Source organism: Miniopterus natalensis, chromosome 20, assembly GCF_054644295.1.
Source record: "Miniopterus natalensis isolate mMinNat1 chromosome 20, mMinNat1.hap1, whole genome shotgun sequence".
In the NCBI taxonomy this organism is placed as follows: Eukaryota; Metazoa; Chordata; class Mammalia; order Chiroptera; family Miniopteridae; genus Miniopterus; species Miniopterus natalensis.
Window position 1 is genome coordinate 18,849,159 of NC_142100.1, and position 19,102 is coordinate 18,868,260.

The following is a 19,102-nucleotide window of genomic DNA, read 5'->3' on the forward strand; positions in this document are numbered from 1 at the left end:
TCTGCATTCCGGTGTGGGGACAAGGCAGGAACTGCACTGAGCTGTCTGGGGACTGGATCTGTCACATTCCTCCCCACAGCACTGGCCCAGACCACGTGCCGGCCCTCCCAGGCATCTGAATTTAGGACCCTGTAGGAACCCAGGCAGCCCCCTCATTGGTCACACACTCCAGGGCCCAGGCCCTGCACCAGGAGCTGGACAGAGATGGTGCTGACGTAGCCCCCACCCAAGAACACTAGAGGGGTCTGCCCCACCCCAAGTGCCCATCTTCCATCAGGGGGCACTTTGCCTCCTGGCTCGGCATTCAATGCCCTTTGTCATATAGCCTCCATATAAGGTTCCTGCCACATCCATTCCTCAGCCATATGTGGACCCTCAGGCTCCCAGCCTTTTCTCGGGCAGGGCCCTCTGCCAGGAATGCCCTTTCCATCTGTGGAAATTCAACCATCGTTCAGGCCCAACGCAAACAGCACGTTCCCAGAAAGCCCTCTGAACGAGCATGAGTCACGGAGCCCGTCTTCCCCACAAGGCTGTGAGCTCCGCTCAGGCAGGGCCTGGATCACCTTGGAGGTCCCAGGCCCTGGCACAAGGCCCAGCGCTTAGTAGGTGCTCTGTGACAGTTTCCTGAGGGACAGAGAGCTCCCAGTCCTCCCAGCAGCAGTCCTGCCGACAAGGAAACCACATTTGAATCTGTGCATCCATAACACACTGAGGACAGACCTACTGTGTGCATGGTACACCGAGCCTCGGCCACCAAAAGGGGCCCAAAGAAGCCACTCACATGACCCTGTCCTCTAGCAGTTGACAATCCCCCAAGGAATCAGGACACGGACAGAGCAGAAGGCTGTCCAAGGGGGAAACTGAGACCTAGGGAGAGGATAGCATGTCTCATAGAGGCAGCTCAGGGCACTAGAGAGGGTGTGGACGCCGAAGGCAGGCTGCCTGGGTTCAAACCCTTCCCCCGGCACTGGCTGGCTGCATGATATTGGATTGGTTAACCTCTCTGTGCCCCAGTTCCCTCAAGAAATTAGGGGTGACGATAGTGCCTGCAGGGTCACTGGGAGGGGAAATGAGGTCATTCGCATTAAGTGCTCAGAGCCCAGATCTTGATAAGCACTCAACACATCTCAGCCACAGCTTCCTGCTGTCCTGTCAGCTCAGCCACGCTGGCTGGGCTGGGTAATAGGGAGGGTCCCAAGCTGGGGTCAGCCCATCAGGACCGGGGGTTATCTACCCAAACAAGGCACCTCTGAGCTCATCCCGGGGGGGCAGAGCCAACCCAGGCTGCAGGATGTTAGAAATCACTTAAAACACGCAACTGGGGGAAAAAGGGGGCAAACATTCTTCATCCCCTCTTGCCCAGCCGGGCTGGTTCTCTGGACCCTGCAGAGGGGCACACAAGGGAGGCCGGGCAGGAAAGTGACCCAAGGACAAGAAGGAGCCAGCCCAGCCCAGGGGACTAACAAGCTACAACTTGGTGGCACCAAAAGCATGTGCTCAGGGAAAGAAGCCAGAAGTGAAGACCACGTGCCTTGCGATTCCAGTGACAGGAAACATCCAGAAAAGGCAAATCGTTAGAGATGGCAAGTAGATCAGAGGTGAACAGGGGCTGGGGGCAGGGGGAGTGCGGAGCCACTGCTGATGGAGTGATGAAACGTTTCTGGAATTAGATAGGGGTGATGGTTGTGCAAATTTGCAAATTTACTGGAAATTATTAAATTGTACACCTAAAGTGAGTGAATATTATAGTATGTACGTTATACCTCTACAAGCTTTTGGAGGGGAGCAGAAAGAAGAAAGAGAGGGAATTGGAGGGGGAGGAGAGAGAGACATCAGTGAAGACAAACGGGGGAGGGTGGTCAGGGCTGTGCAGGCTGCAGGCGATGTCCCCACCTCGGCCCAGCAGCTCTGATGTCCGCTTGTAAATGGAAACTGCCAGGACACCAGATGGGTAACAGAGCTGACTGACACGTGTACCTAAATCAGGGGCGTGCATTTTTTTAAAAAATTCTAAATGGTCATGAAAAACGTGGCTTTTTCACATTTAGGGCGAAGGCCCTAAGGCGGAGGGGTTAAAGACGAATAATAAAATGCCAAGTTGAAGCTAGATCGCCTCCACCCTGCCCCCTGGTGGTCACTTTGAACACTGAGCCTTCTTGAATTTGGAAGGTAGGATGGAGAAACTGCAGCGAAAGCGCCCCCTGGTGGGCGCTCGGGTCATTTCTGATGTCTCCGGAATGTGGAGGCTTCCCCTGTATGAGCTTAAGCCAAGTTACTTCACTTCCCCAAGCCTCAGTTTCCCCATAACTTGTGGCAAGGATTCAGAGAGATAACGTGTGTGACAAAAAGCTGCCAATACCCTATGTGTTAGTTGAAGACAGCTGGGTGTGTCTAAATATATATATATATATATATATATATATATATATATATACACACACACACACACATATATATATATGCTCCTACATATACAAATGGTGAGATTTCACATTAAGATCAAGGCCCTCAGTTTTGCTTGAAATGCTGGATGGTCCAGCCCCTCCCCATCTGCCACAAAGTCCCATCCCTGCCTGGCCTGGCTTCTGCGTGGAGTTCCTGACACAGGACCTCCAAGGAAAGCACCTGCAAATGTGGGTTCACACCCATTAGGATGGCTGTTATGTTTTTTTTTTAAAAAAGCAGAGAATAACAAGTATTGGCCAGGATATGGAGAAATTAGAACACTGATGCATTGCTGGTGAAAATATAAAATAGTGAAGCGACTGTGGAAAACAACGTGATGGTCCCTCGAAAAGTTAAACATAGAATCACCATATGTCTTTTGAGCATTTCCACTCCCTGGTATATACTCAAAATAACTGACAGCAGGAACTCAAACAGATACTTGTACACTGAAGTTCCTAGTAGCACTAGTCACAAAAATCAAAAGGTGGAACAACCCAAGTGTCCATTGACAAATGACCAGATAAACGAAATATGGTGTCTACGTACAATGGAATATTATTCAGCCTCGAGAAGGAATGGAGTGCTGACACAGGCTACAATGCGGATGGGCCTTGAAGACATTATTTAAGGAAGCAAGCCAGAAACAGAAGAACAAGTAATGTATGATTCCACTGATATGAAGTATCTAGAACAGGAAAATTCACAAAGACAGAAAGTAGAATAGGAATTATCAGGGAGGGGACAGGGAGCTAGTGTTTAATGAGCACAGTTTCTGTTTGGGACGACGGAGTTCTGGAGTTGGATGGAGCTTATGGCTGCACAAAGAGAATATACTTAGTGACTATATTTTTTAAGCATGCTAAAGAGTATGCTTAAAAATTGTAAAAATGGTAAGTTTTATGTTGTGTATATTTAACTACAATATATGTATATATTTTAATGATACTGCCCAGATTACTGCAACAGCCTCCTGCTTCCAGCTTATGGTCCTCGACACTTCTCTACACTGTCCACCAGAGGGCGGGCCGAGTCACACCTCTGACAGTGTCCCTGTCATACCTTTCCTGGCTCCTAGGTGCCCCTTATTCTGACCCTGAGGGCCCCTCTCATCGGGTCTCCCTTCTCCTGCCTCACCTCCATCACTGCCCAGGTAACCCCCTGGAGCTCCTGGAAACCCACATCCTCTGCTTCTTTAAGTATGTGCATGCCATTCCCCCCACATGGGCCAATGCCTTCTTCCACTGAGTCTAGCTCTGATGTTGCTCTGGACTCCTCCAGATGCCACAATACCTCCCTCCTCCTTTGACATCCTCATTTTAGAGAAGAAAAACCAAGGTTCAAGTAGGCCCATCGGAGTCACTTGCCCAAGGTCACACAGTGACAGAACTGGAACGTGAACCCACTTCTTTCAGCCTCCAGAGCCCAAAGCTAAGGTCCGAGTCAGGCTTTGAAGCCATTAGGAAGTGAGCCGAACGTCAGCACCTCCTGGTGGCCACTCCCCAGAATTGCAGACATGAGTCCTGAAAGCAGAGAAGTTAGGTCTCCCCCCCAGCCCCTTGGGGTTCAGGCCCCACCCATCCACCTCTGGAGGAGAGGAAATCAAGCAGGCAGGGGCCTCGGGGCCTGAAGGAGGGAGCCTACACAAGCCATGCGAGGACTCCAAGGACAAAGGCTCCTCAATGACAGCCAGCGAGTGGAAGAGGAGGAGCCCGGCGACCAGGGAGGGTGCCAGCGAGCAGAGACTATAAAAAGACTGGTTTTAAGTGCTTTTCTCTCTGTAACCTTTGTCTTCACACACACACACACAAAAGTTCAAGTACAATCAGATAAGCTGAGTTGGTGCCACCTGAGTGAATGGAGGAAAGGTAAGAAAGAAATCAATGGAAGGGAGCATTCAATGAAAAAACCTGGCAGGTTTCAAATGTGTGCAAGTCTGTAAGCCTGGGGCCGAGATTCCCAACGCTTGGGCAAACTTTCCGGGGCTGCTCAGCAGACATCTCCCGTCTCCCAGAGCTCTGTGTTCCTCTGGCTCTGCAGCCCCAGCCCCACAGTCAGGCTTTTCACTCTGTTGGAGCTATTAGCCCATCAGATCCCTGCACAAACCCTGCCAGGGGCGTCCCCTTCACCCCCATTTTACAGAGGAGGAAGCTGAGGTTCCAGGGAGTGAAGTTTCTTGCTCACAGTCACAAAACTGGAAGGAATGAACCTAGGATTTAAATGCTGGGGGATCCCATGTGTCAGAGACATGAGACCAGGCACAGATATTACTGACACGCAGGACACTATGCGAGCCAAAAGGGCCTGTGAGCAGCCCGGCCTGTGGCTCAGTGGTTGAGTGTCGACCCATGAACCATACCATCAATCACGGTTCGATTCCTGGTCCGGGCACATGCCCAGGCTGCAGGCATGATCTCCAGGAGGGGGCATGCAAGAGGCAGTCAATTGATGTTTCTCTTTCATCAATGTTTCCATCTCTCTCTCTCTCCCTCTCTCTCTCTAAAATCAATAAAAACACTGCCTCCCGTGGTGACCACCACTATCAGGGATTGTGCTGTGTGCTGGGCGCTACACACAGTCTTACTCCGCCCTCCCAGTGGCGCAGGAGAATTAAGAATCACGATCCTATTTTCCAGGTGAAGAAACCGAAGTGCAGAGAAATTAAGTAAATTGTTCCAACAGGCTAAGAGGAGATGGTGTTGGGATTCAAACCCAGGACTTTCAGACCCGGGCATATGTTCCCTTAACGGCCGCATGCCAGGCAGCTGGGGTTACCCTCTGCGTTGGGCCTGAAACCTGAGAGGGAGGAAGGCTTTCTCAGCAGAGCCACCAAATCCCCTCCACGTTGAGAAGCGCAGCAGAGCCAGTCAGACAACACCAGATTCCCCGACAGGTGCCTGCCTGGCCCTGACCCTCTCAGGGTCCACACAGCCACATTCCTGGTGGCGTCCGGCGACTGACACCACCTGAAATTTCACTCCGGCCACGCCAGTGTCACTCACCACGAAGGCCCCGCTCCTCTTGTCCTTGCAGAAGCTGTGGCTTCTCCGGGGGCCCAAGGCCACAGGGGACACCTGCCGGAGTGGCGGCTCACTGTCCTCGAGGGCATCCTCCCTCCCCAGGTCTCGTGATGGCACCTGAGACGACACACGAAAAGGACTTCACTAGGGTTTTGTCATATACGGGAAGAATATGCCACACCATGAGAGTCCACTCTGTACCTAAAAGGGCAAAAAGAAAATTAAAGCTCCAGAAACTCTCCCCCTCCACCCCACCCCACAGCCTCAATGACGAGAGGTAATATGCAGGATCAGCAATCTGGGTTCAGTTCGGCCCCAGCCATTTAATAACTGTGTGAGCTCACGTGAGTGCCTTAACCTCTCTGATCCTTGACCATGTGGGAAAAGACCAATATAATAACAGCGCTCAGCTTCTAGGTTCCTGGGAGAGCCAAGCGGGGAACGGCACACAGAAAGTATATGACATTAGTGTCGCCCCAGGGGGCGGACATGCACGGGTCCCGGGCACCTGGCTTGCCTCACACTAGTCACCCCCTCCCGCCTGTCAGCAGGGAGCCCAGAAATGTTAGCCAGCTCTCTTACTGCCACTGGTAACTTCTGGTGACCTCATTTTAGACATCTCTCCATATACAGAACACATGCGCACATATACAGAAACGGTATATAGATAGCACAATACTGCATATGCTAGTCTGAATCCTGTCATTTTTTTCCACGCGGTTATCTACAGGGGATACATCCACAGGCCAGTAAATACAAGGCTCCAGAATGTATTTTACGTGTCTCACACTCTCCCCACACAGATAAGGAAAGGAAAGCCCAGAGAGGGGCGGCGCCTGCTTAAGGACACACAGCACCAGTAGAGAGCAAGGCTGGATTCCCGAGCTCTTGCCTCACAGTGTTTCTCTTTGATGAGACCCTCTGGGTCACCTCTTCCCTCCCTGGCTGGTCCTTCTCAGCCTCCTCGCATCTCAGCAGAAGGTTTAAAGGCAGGTGCATCCCGAGCCAGCCACAGAACAGGGCCTGGCCTGGGGTTAGTGCCCAATTTGCAGTCCAGGGAGAAATCAAATCAGAAAAGTACAAAGGGTTCATCTTCCTAATAAAAAAAACTCCAAGAGCTCCAGGAGAAAGGGACCGATGCTCCAGGTAAGCAAGCGGGTTACAGGAGGGAAACACAAACGGCCTCAGCCTTGGGGACGAGACGAGGGACACTCATCAGAGATACGAGCTCCAGGGTCTGGGACACACCTGGCTGGCAGGGCCGAGGGAAACGGGCCCTGTCTGTCGTTGCCGGTGAGGATGTGCACTGGGACAGCCCCGCCACAGGGCAAACCAGCAGGTCCTGCAAAATGACAGCCTTGTTCACCCCTGGACAGGCGATCGCCATCCTGAGCCCACGGATATGCACTAAGTCCTCAGTGAAAGTCGTCCACAGGGCCTTGGAAACTGTGACTTTGAGCAAAACGACAGATAGCAAAACCACCTGGACCTCAGGCTCACTGACAGAAACAACAGTCCCTACGCCATATATCTGGTTACAAAACCATCACCAAACTTCTAAGTCAAGACCCCGAACACATCTAATGTTCAACACAGACACAAATGTGAGCTACGTTTAAGAAAGACAAATAAACACAAGTAAGATGATGATTTTCTAACCCATTATTCCAGTTTGTGGGTGGCCAAAGCCTCTCCCCACAGCAAAAGGCACAGGGCGGGCACCCACCCGGGACAGGACACCGGGTCCATCGCAGGGCCGCTCCAACTTAAGACGGGACAATGTGGACACACCAGTAACCAAGTGCACACCTCTGTAGTGGGGAGGAAACCAGGGTCCCCGGAGAAAACCCTCGCAGACACGGGGAGAGCGTGCAACCTCCACACAGACAGTGGCCCGGCAGCAAAGCCATTTCTCTCTCGTTAACATCATCACAAAACAACGTTGAATGAAATCACATCTTTCCAGGACCTGCCAGACCTGTGCATGTGCAAAATGACACAGGTACACACAAGGTACGTACGTACTAGCTGTGTGACTCAGGGCGCCTCGCCAGACCTCTCTGAGCCTCCATTTCCCCATCCGTGCAGCAGTCAGAAAGAATGAGCCCTCTCCCTCTGTGGGCTGAATCCCAAAACTCTCCACGATGCATTTATGAAAAGAAAAAAGGCAAGCGGCAGATCTGTGGGTTCAGCAGAAAACCTCAACCCAAGAATCCCTGGGGAGCTTTTAAAACTAACCAAGGCGGACCCCACCCAGGAGATCCCTATGGAACTGGCCTGGGGCGAGGCCCCTGCGTTGCTTTCTTTTAGGATTCCCGGGGTTACTCCCATAGGCAAACAAAGTTCCAACCAGTTGCACAGAATTCTCTTTTGGTGAAAAAAAAAAGCAAAAATAAGAATATGCATTCCTACTTGCTTGTATTTTCAGAAACTCTAAAGGAATTTGGACCAAGGAGAATGGAAGTGATTACTGGGTGGGGGGGAATGGAAGGAAGTAGAACTAGAGGTATGGGGCAATTTTTACTCCATATCTTTAAATATTTTTAGAGCTGTGTGAAAATATTCCCTCTTTTGAAACAAAAATAAGTAATTTAATCACATGAAATACAATAATCTGGTGTGGGGCAAAGTTTCGATAAATGTTTAAGTGGAAAAAAAAAGAGAAAGGAAGGGTAGGAGGGAGGGAGGGAGCGAGCACTTTAATTACAGTCACACCCATGTAGAGTTGAGCAGAACTGGCTGTGAATCAAGAAACCCTCACCCGAGGAAGCAAAAATGTGCATCAAAATGCTCAATGAGCCCTGGCCGGTGTGGCTCAGTGGGTTGAGCATTGAGAGGTCACCAGTTCGATTCCTGGTCAGGGCACAAGCCGGTGTTTCGGGCTCGATCCCCAGCAGGTGGCGTGCAAGAGGCAGGCAACTGATATTTCTCATCCGTGTTTCTCTCTCTCTCTCTCTCTCTCTCTCTCTCTCTCTCTCTCTCTCTCGCTCCCTCTCCCTTCCTTTCTCTCTAAAATCAATAAAAACACTGACATTCTGCTTCTAACTCCCAAACTGAAACCAACCCAAATGTCCATCAACAAGAGTCTGGATAAAAAAGTTGAGGCTCGACCAATAAAATAAAGTACTTTGCAACCATTCAAAATAACGAGGTGATTCACTGTTTTTTTACTGTTAAGGTTAAAAAAGCAAGTGGTAAGGTTTTCTGAAGGATGTCGCCGTGTTTCAGAAGGCAGTATGTATGTCACTACACCTCGATCTGTCTCTACCTGGGTCTAGACCAGGGATCCCCAGCCTTGGGGCTGTATCCACGGGAGGCTGGATGACTGTCTGTGGTGGGCCTGTCCTGGGCACTGGGGGGGGTTGAGCAGCAGATCCCTGGTCTCCAGCCAGTCGACGCCAGGAGAAAAATCCTCCCCAGTTGTCACAATAAAAAAGGTCTCAAACTTAGCGAAACGGGCCCTGGGGGCAAACTGTGCAAGACTGAGAAGGAGAACAGTAAATGGGCCTGGAGGGGTGTGTCCCAGTTCCTGGGCCAGACTCCTCCTTTGGGGGGAGATTTTCTTTCTAAACCATGTTTCTATAACATTTTAAATTTTACGCCAGCATGCACTACCTTCTGCAATAAGGAAAATACAACAATTATAAATAAACATATATATGATTGATAAGCAACTCTGAAGTACAGTAGAGTCCCAGAGGACATCAAAAACTGTCCCAGGGGCTGGCTGCATCTGGGAGACAGAAAAGGGAAGGGGCCCCAGGGGGACACTTTTTTAGGCACCCTTGTAAGGTTTGAATTTTCAACCATCATTTCGCACTTCTGTATGGCTTGTATCGATTTTTATTTTTTAAAGAGGGAGAACAAAACATCTTTGGGCAGGAGAGAAGAGAAACAGGGAGCTGGTCCAAGGCCTCCCAGTCCTTAGTGAGGAAACGGATCCCCTGACAACAGCGTTGCTGGGGCCCCGCACACCGCGGGCGGGCGTCCAAGGCCAGGCTGGGCCCTCCACAGCTCGCTGACTCCCCGCTGCCAGCAGGGCCCCTGAGGAGGCACCGCAAACAGCCTCAGTGTCGCATTTCCCCGGTCTCCTCCGTCTCCCAGAGTTCCCACAATAACAGCCTGGAGGAGGGGACAGGTGGGTCCCTTCTGGAGAAGCACCTGTACAGAGGCCAGAGCCAGAGGCCAGGCCCGGGGCTCATGCCCACTGCGTGCCCAGTCGTCTGAATGTGGTCATTGGAAGAGATGTGGGTTCAAAGCCAGAGTCCAGCCCTCACCTTTGGCGAACCTTCCTCTCATGATCTCTATTGATATAATTCTATTGTCTCATTTCCACAACATCCCTTTCCAGGTTGGACCCCTCTCTTTTTACAGATGAGGAAACTGAGGTTGTGGGCACTAAATTGGTTTCCACACTGCCCCCAGAGCACGCCGTGTTTTTTTCCCACCTCCAAGCCTTTGCACACACTGTGCTCCTGCCAAGAATGCCCTCACCTCCCCTAATCAGCTCATCCAAATTCATATACAGCCCTCAGGCATATGGGCTCAAGCCAGCACCTCCTCCAGGATGCCTTCCTGGGTCTCTTCTCCAGTGCCTCACTCTGAGCCGTATCATTTCCTGGCTGTGGATCACTGTGTCCCTTCTCCCCACCAAGATTAAAAGCTTCCTGAAGATACTAGCTTTGCCACTCGGTGCTGTGTGACCTGGGACAAGTTACTTAACCTCTCTGAACCTCAGTTTTTTTCCCATCTGTACAAGACAACCATACCAGCCCCACACTCAAGTACGCAGCAGTGGCAGTGGTGTCCTGCTGCGTGAAAGTTTTTCCTTCCACCCCTAAGCGTGGTGCCAGGCAGGATGGAAGAGTCTAAATGTTAACAGCCCCAGAGACAGCCTCAGGCAAAGACAGAAGCGAACCGGAAAATAAATACTCCAGGTTCCTTGCCCCTGGGACCAGGCAACTCACAAGTGACCTGTGCTGCTCCACAGAGGTCTCCAGTGAGAATGAGGCTTAGCTGCCCAGAGTGGAGCCTTGATGACCTGCCTTCCCTTCTCCACCTCAGTCGACCCCCCTCCAACAGCTCCTCCGGGCACCACCTCCTAAAACAACTACTTGCAAGAACCTGCTCTGTGGAAACCCAGACCACAAAGGAGGGATGGCCATAAGGCTCCCATAAGATGGCTCATTCACACATTCGACAAATATTTCTTGAATGTTCACAAAATGTCAAGCAGGGTGCTGACTACTGGGGTACAGTAATGAACTGGATACAACACACTGGAATACAGCAGGTGCTCAATAAATGTTACCTATTATAATCATCATTCTAGGCCGAGGTTTCAAACTGGTGGCTAAATGGAACCAGCAGACACAGTTTTTGGGGGGTATAGGGGGAGCTGAACAGAATTTTTTAATAAGCTGTCCTCATTTCACAATGGGGAAATTACATATAAAAACCTGGATTTTTTTTTTTTTTTAGATTCTCTTGGTAAATCAGATCTACCATCTCGGGACCACCATTCTCACTCGTCAAGAACCAGAAGGAACTGAGCAGCAATTACCCCTTGAGATAAGGCATGAGCTTTCCATTTGCCACAATTCCCGCCACTCCCTAGGGTCTCACACCCAGCCTGACTCCTCATTTACTTACCCACCTGGCCCACATAGGTTCTGAGTTTGATACCCCCAGGCAACATGTTTAACTAATATTTGACAACACAGAAACAGCCTTCCTACTCACCTTCTGACTGTCTCGAGTCCCCGAGTCCCGCCAACAGGGCCCCATTTTGGTCTCCTTGGCCTCGGAACTCTCCCCAGGCAGGCTGGGCCTCCCTTTGGGCTGCTCTCGCCTCCTCTCTCTGGCTTCCTGCATGATGCACAGGCCCTCTCGGATCTTGGCAGGGGCGCCCTTCTCCGAATAGGCCCTTTTGACGTCCAGGGGTGACCTTCCATAGTATTGTGGGTGGTCGCCCCACTGGGCCACGTGGCTCTCCTCTCCCCTCCCAGAGGATCTCCTCGGGGTCCCTTTCTTCTGGTCAGCTGGGGACGATTTAGGCAACACACCGGCTCCCCCGCCAGGGTCCTCCCAGGCGGCGGGGTGATCCTGACGCTTTGCACCGTGATGTTTGTTAGCAAAGGCCTTTCTTTCATCCTCGGGGATTCCCAAGATCTTCCCGGGGCCCGCGGGGCCAGGAGAGGCCCCCGGCTGTTTTTCAGGAGCCGTGTGCGGCAGAGCCCACAGAGGAGAGCTGAGCTTGGTGTTTGCGGGGGCCCCCGGGCTCTCGGCCAGCTGCTTGCCAGGGCCAGGACTAGAAGGGTGGTTTGTTTCAGCCAAAGTGGCCTGTTTCCCGGGACCCTCAGCTTCGGGCCATTCCTTCAGGCTCCTCCGCCTCCGGTCCACCCCGCCTCGCTGGCCAGGCCGCTCCTGGGGCCCGCCGCTGGGCTCCGCGGGCGGCCCCTCCACCTGCTCCTGAGCCTCCTTCCTCCTGTACTCGGCCATCAGGGCGTCGATGTCAAGGACGCTGGATCTGTAGCCGCCTTTGATTTTGCCCGGGGACGTCTCGGTGACCGCCTCAGTCCTTCTGACAAGGAGATCGCCGGCTTTCGGGCGACTTTTGAAAGCCGGGGTCGTTTGGGGAGCGCTACTGGGGGACGCCTTGTTCCCACTGTCCCTCTGGTCTTCTGGTCGCCGATGAACACACACAGTGTCGGCGTTGATGATTCTTTCAGTAGAAAGATCCAGAATCCTGTCCCCAAGAGGCGATGAAACGATTGTTGGCTTTGGAGTTTTTGAAAAGCTCGTATTGTCACGTTCTCTGCCCTGAGCCCAGTTTTTACTGCCCCTGGTCTCCGGGGGCTCTTCAGGGTTGAGAGAAACCAAGGTAGAAGTTAAAGATTGAGGTGATGGAGGTGGAGCCGTTTTTCTAGAATGTTCCGTCAACTTTTCAGGCGCTGACTTAACAATGCTCTTTGTCTTTTGAGTATCGGGTATCTGATAGGTCACTGCAAAAAATGTCGCCTTGGGTTCCCCAGAGGACCCCTGCTTCACTGGGAGAGCTGGGTCCCGTGAAATACCTGGGTCCCCGTCCTGGGCCTCCACCCTACTGTGGGATGGTTGAGGTTTCCTTAAGGCACCGGCGGTGGGGCTCAGATAATCTGGGCGTCTCTGCTCCACCTCCGAAGGGCGTTCTGGGGGCAGGAAGCTGAACTCATCAAACTTCACGTCGTGGGGTAACGTCCGCCGTCTCCACCTCTCGAATCTCTGGTCCGTGGGGCTCCCCCTCCGCATCCTGACTTCAGGCTCCTGGGCCGGCCTCCGGTCGCCCTCGCCGGCAGCCACCACGAGGGACCCCTTCGGCACACTCCCTTCCGAGCCTTTCTCATCACTGACCACCAGAGTGGCTTTATGCCAGTTCCCGGCCACCCCACCTTTCCACTTGGGCGACAGGCAATTGCCCCCGAACGTGTCCTTTGGCTCTCGGGAGTCAGGGTTGGGCCCGCTGGCCTCCTGTGTCCCTCGAGCTTCCCAAATCAGACTGGCCCTTTGGACGGACCCCGTCTGACTGTCCAGCCGGCACTCTGGGTCAGCAGAGGTGACCTCAGAGGACAGCTGCCTCCCCTTTAGCGAGAGCCGGGACCTGCCACTCCGGAGCGTCACAGCTTTTTCCTCGGGCGCCGAGGGGACAGCCTCACTGTGCGCCTGCTCCCTCACCGCGTGCAGGACATCATACTTGGGCTCAACCCTCTGTGACCTGGGAGGGTTTTCCAAGCCCTTAAGTAAAGGGTTATTACTGTGTTTTTCGCCCAGAGGGTGCTTTTCCAGGAGAGGCACATGATACTGTTTGGGGTCACCATTCAAGAGGGGAGTCCGTCCCAATTTGTCTATGTCGGGGTTTTCAAACCACCTGGAGTTCTCTTTCCTGAGGATCGGCTTTTCTGGAGGGTCCTTCCCCAGCCATGAGCCTCTCTCGGGCCTGGATCTGGGCTCCAAGACGTGGGTCACAGCCCCAGGGGGTGCAGCTGAGGGACAGCGTCCCGACTGGTCAGCCACAGTGTGTCTCTCCACATGATGCTCAAACACTGTGGCCCTCACAGTCTGGAAGCTTCCGTCATCTTCTGGAGTGCTGTCTGAAGAGCTCAGGGCCCCAGCCGAGCCTGCACCGTGACAGCTGTTGGGGACTTGGTTAGAACTGTCCTTCTGCGATGCCTGCCTGGACTTCTCCCGGGGCATCCCAGGCTTCCAGGAGCTTCTCGGAGCAGACGGTCCATCCAAACCAGACCCTTCCTTTTGCTGAAAAAAAGAAAAAAGAAACAGTCCACCTTAAGTTAAAGGATTCAAAATGGGAAGGAAGAAGTTAAAACCCCAACAGTGAGATACTATAACAATTTAGAGATGGAACCCATCCAGGGGGACATGGACACCCTCGGACATTGTTGGAGAGAACGTAAATGGGTACGACTTTTGGACAGTATCTGTTATGATTTTACAATTCTCATCTCCTTTAATCCAGCCAGTTTCCTCTCAGGATTCCTTCTTTGCTCCTGAGCACAAGTCTACGTGAGCACTGACATTCAGAGCTGGCTCACCTTTGTTGAGGATTTAGGATGGGATGGGGTACAGATGGGCTTGGAGCCAAGCTCTGGTGTTTAAAGCTCTGCATAAGTGTCTTTAAACAATGAAACCTACACCTACCATGTGATCCAGCCACTTCCACACTTAGGGATTTACCCAACAGAAAAAAAAATAGATGTCCCTACAAAGCCTTGCCCACAAATGCTCATAGAAGTTTTATTTACAATGAGCCCAAACAAAGGGTGAATGGACACACTGTGGTAGACCCATGCAACGGAATACTACTCAGCAATGAAAAGGAATGAATTATTAATACATGCTACAATGTGATGAATCTTGAAATAATTATTGTGTGTGAAAGAAAGAAGACTACAAAAAAAAACAAAACAACCCCGGTTCCATTTATAGAACAATCTAGAAAAATGCAAACTAATCTACTGTAACAGAAAGCAGGTCAGTGGTTGTTCCGAGGAGGAGAGGGGAGGGATCACGAAGAGGAAACATGCATGCGCTGGATGTTCATTATCTTGAGTGTGATGATAGTTTCACAGGCACATACATACATATGTCAAACTAATCAACCTGTATACACTTTAAATCTGTGCAGTTCACTGTATGTCAATTATACCTCAATAAAGCTGCTTTTAAAAATTACAACTCTGCCCGAAGCACTAACCACAAACCAGTTACACCTAGGAGTTATTTTATGAGCTTTTTCTTATGAAATGAACTAAATAAAGGTACTTTTTGAGCAATTTAATTGCTGGTAATTTTCCTCCTGAGGCTGCTTAGGTGAAAGTCAGAGTTAGGAAGGGAGCAGGGAAATCGAAGGGGTTTCTTTACTATTAACATTCTTTAATCTTTATTAATTTCTTCATAAAGCAGGCATTCCTACAAAGGAAAGCCATGTCTCTTTTCCTCTTTGCACGGAAAAAATAAATACCTGGCGAATGAATTTGTAAAAAGCACTTAACACAAAGGAACAGGGAATCACACCCAGCAGGCCAGAAGGGACTTTAAAAGTCCCGGCATTAAAGGGAAAACTGTCTTATTGCTCATGAGAGGCCTCTGATTCTTTCTGGGTCTTGTAGATCATAAAAGCTCTTCTAATAAGAAGAGCTACCCATAGCCAAACTACCCATAGCCAAACCACCCACAGCCAAACCACCCATAGCCAAACTACCCATAGCCAAACCACCCATAGCCAAACACAACAGCTCCTTACCTTTTCTCTCGGCTTCTTAGCAAGCTCGCCACTCGGCTCCGAGCACCTCTCATACTTGACTTCATTGCTTGATGCTGAACTTGAAAACCTGGTATAGAGATCCAGGTTACTTGGCTGGACCAGCAGCTGCGGCTCCCTCCGTCCCACACCCCATAACTAGCTCAGGGACCCAAGGGTGAGATCGGCGTCGAGATCATGAAAGCAACAGAGCCTGATTTGCTTTGAGAAAAGACATGTCCTTTCTGGTTGCCAAACCAAGAGAGAAGGGCCCAGAGGGGACGGCCTACCTTAAACACAGCATTGCGGGGGGAGCAGGAGCCCCAGGCTTGGGGGAGGAGACCTGGATGCTAGTGCCAGCTCTACCAGGTGGCCTGGAGCTTGGGCCAGGCTTGTGACCTCCTCACCTGAGCCTCTGTCTCTTCATCTATAAAATGGAGATAATTAATACCTCCCTATCGCCTTTTGTAGGGCGGATAAGAGGCTCCTCAAAGCCCTAACAGCCGCGTGAGGGCGTTCAGGGAAGACCGAGGGTGCCCCAGGAGGGATAATTAATGGTTCTTGTTGGCAACCACAGGCACAACAGCAGCCGCACCGCAGACGAGCCATGGGACTCTGGGCAGTGGGCTGTCGTCGAATGTGTGGGGGCAGGAGGAGCCTGTCTCTGCCTCTCCAGGTGACTTTGGCCAAGTCATTGTCCCCTTTCTGGGTCTGTGTCCCCACTTGCAAGGGGGAAGAGGGAGGAAGGGGAGTTGTGAGCCAGAATGTTTCCTTCTCCGGAAAGTTCCTAGAGTGGATGCCTAAAGATTAGTTCGGGGCTGGGGGCAACAGAGAAAAAAAAAGGAGAGAGAAATCAAACCTCTTCAACTTGACCCACACTTGGAGCCTCAGTTTACCCATCTGTCTGATGGGAATAATCCAAGGCACTGCAGGGAGAGGAGGCTTGTGAGGTTCCTGACATTGATGCCCCTTTTTCTGTTGCTCTATTAACTCAGGGGCTCTCAGGCCTACACATGAGAATCCCCTGGGAAGCTTTAAAAAAAAACAAGATAGGAGCCCTTCTCCCCAGACCCACTAATTTGGAATCTCTGGAGGTGGGACCCAGACAGTGGAATTTTTTCCAGGTGATTCTAAATGCTGAGAGTCACTGGTCTAATTCTGGCCCGGCTGGCTGCCCTAGTTCCCAGGGCTGGGGGTGGGGGGAGTTTGCCCAGAGGTCCTGCCCCCTGGATGTTCCATCCCCAACAAGGTATGTCAGTGGCATGCATGTCATTACTGAGCTAGTGGACACGCCCAGTGGCATCTCCCTGTTGTAACCAAGAAGCCACTTGTGGGAAAACAAAGGAACACGAGGTGTCAGAGGCCAGGCAAGCTTAGAGAATGATTATTAACTATCAGGGCTATTAATATCATTTAAAGCTATAGTGCATTGAAGGCTTCCCATGGGCAGAGAATAGATTCCCAGGATTCTGTCTCTGAGTCTTTACCTTTAAGAAAGGTCTTAGTATCGTGAGATGAAGAAACGGAGGCTCAAGAGGGGAGGCGACTTGCCCAAGTTATCTTGACCCATCTAGTTTTATTTTGCAGGCCCCTCGTGGAGGTTTCAGCCATATATTAAGTGTCCATAGACTTTAGGAAAGGAAAGCTTAGCTATGGAATACATCAGACTCCCCCCAACTTCCTCATGGTGCTTCACCTTTCCTATCCCAGTCTGTGAAATGGGCACAGTATCTCCCAAGTACAAAAATGAGAAGGGGCGAGAAAGCCGAGCTCCTGGCCTCACTGCTGGCACACAGCTCATCTGAGAAATGGAAGCTAAGGCCGCTTCCTCTTAAGGCTGTGAGTGAACCCAGAGAGGAGGGGTAAGGTGTCCAGCCTGGAGCCTGGTGCCCGCAGTACCCGGGGGTCCTCTGGTGGGCGGTTTGAGGCAGCTCAGGGACAGAGTGAACCCCATGGGACATTCCCACTTACAGTTTGGTCATATCCGCCGACAGTGGCCGCGCCTGGAAAGCCTTCCTCCTGACCTCCGGCTTGGCCTTGGAGCTCTCGGAGGCCCAGCCTTTGATCCGCTCCTGGACGCTCACCCCTGCTTTCTCCGGCTCTGGAGCAGTCAATGGGGACTCGGGGGTGGCCAGTGGGGCTTCAGACCCCACTGCCAAGGCCAAGGAGCAGGTGCTGTCCTCCCCAAACAGGCTGAGGCGCTTCTTGACGCTGCCCCTCGAGGCCCACTCTCCCCTGGTCCGGATTTCCCCATCGGACACTCTGCTCTTGACCTCGGCGATTTCTTGGCCTTTGTCTGGCCTGGGCGAAGGGGACTCGGGAGCCTTCTGTGGCTCCCCGTCCAGCTGGGCTTTCTCCTGCCCGGGCTTCTGGTCGTCTGTGGAGGTGGCCCTGGCCGAGCCCCCCGCAGTTCTGAGGCTGCCCAGATCCGCCTTGGACATCGCCTTCTCCTTCCGTTCTCGGATCCTCTTGGTCACCTCGAGGAAGTCGGAATCTGCCTCAGAAAGCGGAGCCTCTGCTTTGACCAAACGCTCCCCATCCACTCTGGGCTCCGGGTTGGGCCTCTCGGGCCCCCGACGCTGGGCCGTGGGACCTGCCGCGGCCTGGTCGGCCGCCTTCCTCAGCAAGGCCTCCCTGCTCTCAAATGGGGCCGTGAGGTCCATGGACAGAGGCCGGGGCCTCCTCACCCACGTCTTCTCCGGAGGGGTGGGGGGCGCCTTCCCCATCGCAGCCACCCCGCCTGGGCCTGGCTTCTGGGGCTGAATGGATTCCGTGAAAATAGCCGACACGGGCCTTCTCCTCGGGCGAGGCCTGGGCTCCACGGCGGGGCCACCCGCGTCCTCCACGCCGCTGGCCTTTGACAGACGTTCCTTTAGGCCTGTCTCCTCTTGGGTGGCAGCTGGCCTTGTGTCCTGAGACAGGGAGTCCGGCCAGGGAAGGGTGCCCCCAGGCTTCCGAGAGGGCAGAGCGGGCTTGGCGGCCACTTCAGGCCGTGAGCCCGGAGGGGACTCCTGAGACGCGCCTGCCTTGGCCTCCAGGGACACCCCTGCCTTGGCCTCCGGAGCCCCCTCACTGAGCCCCTTCCCCAGGGCAGGGCCGGCCTTGGTGGTTTCAAAGAGAATCAGGGAGCTGGGGCTGGGCCGCAGGGCCGCGGGCTTGTGGAACAGGGACGAGCTTCTCCTCAGCCCCTCCCCGCCGCCCGCCTCCTGCCCCACCAAGCTGGGCATCCTGTCGCCCAGGTCCTTTGCCGCCCCGTCCTGGGGCGACCCACAGGAAGGCGAAGGCCTGGAGGGGCTGGGCCGCAAGGACTCCCCGGGGGGCTTCACGTCCGGGGCCTTCCCCTTGAAGAAGGGCTTGGGGGCGAGTCTGGGCAGAGGCAGCAGGCGAGCGGGGCTCCCGAGGGGGCTCTTTCCTTCCAGGAGCCGCGCTGAGGGCGCCCCGGAGGCGTCGCCGGCCTGGCAGAAGTAGGTCCGCTTCAGGGTCTCCTCCTTGGCGATCTCCCCGAGGCCTGGCACTCCTGTCAGGGACGCTATGGAGCCGACTTCGACCCGCGTCGCCATGGTTACGGTTGAGGATCCATGGGGATTCAAAACATCCGAAATGCAGAAGCCACTGCTAAAAAAAATAAAAAGGAAATTTAAAATTCAGTCAGCGTCCTGGTGGAAGCTGACCAGAGCCCCGAGTTCTGGACAACAGCTCCCCACCGACGTGGCCGGGCGAGCCCGGGCCAGCCTGTCCACCCCTCTCACCCTGGGCAGGGGAGCGGGCTAAATGGCTGTTTCCCAAGTTCCTTCCAGATCAAAGGGTGGGGGGAAGGCGCCAACATCCACCAGGACCTTCC

The 19,102-nt window shown here is 52.9% G+C and overlaps 1 protein-coding gene across 1 annotated transcript in view; it reads right to left on the minus strand.

The window, feature by feature from the left end:
* Positions 1-18,870, minus strand: part of KIAA1671 (KIAA1671 ortholog) — an 86,932-nt gene extending 68,062 nt beyond the window's left edge. The window contains exons 1-4 of the mRNA XM_016208706.2: positions 17,233-18,870; positions 15,265-15,352; positions 11,208-13,757; positions 5,448-5,582 (exon numbers count right to left, since the gene is read on the minus strand). Coding sequence (XP_016064192.2) covers positions 5,448-5,582; positions 11,208-13,757; positions 15,265-15,352; positions 17,233-18,821 — 4,362 coding nt within the window. The 5' untranslated portion in view covers positions 18,822-18,870. The remainder of the gene's footprint in view (positions 1-5,447; positions 5,583-11,207; positions 13,758-15,264; positions 15,353-17,232) is intronic.
* Positions 18,871-19,102: the final 232 nt, after the last annotated feature.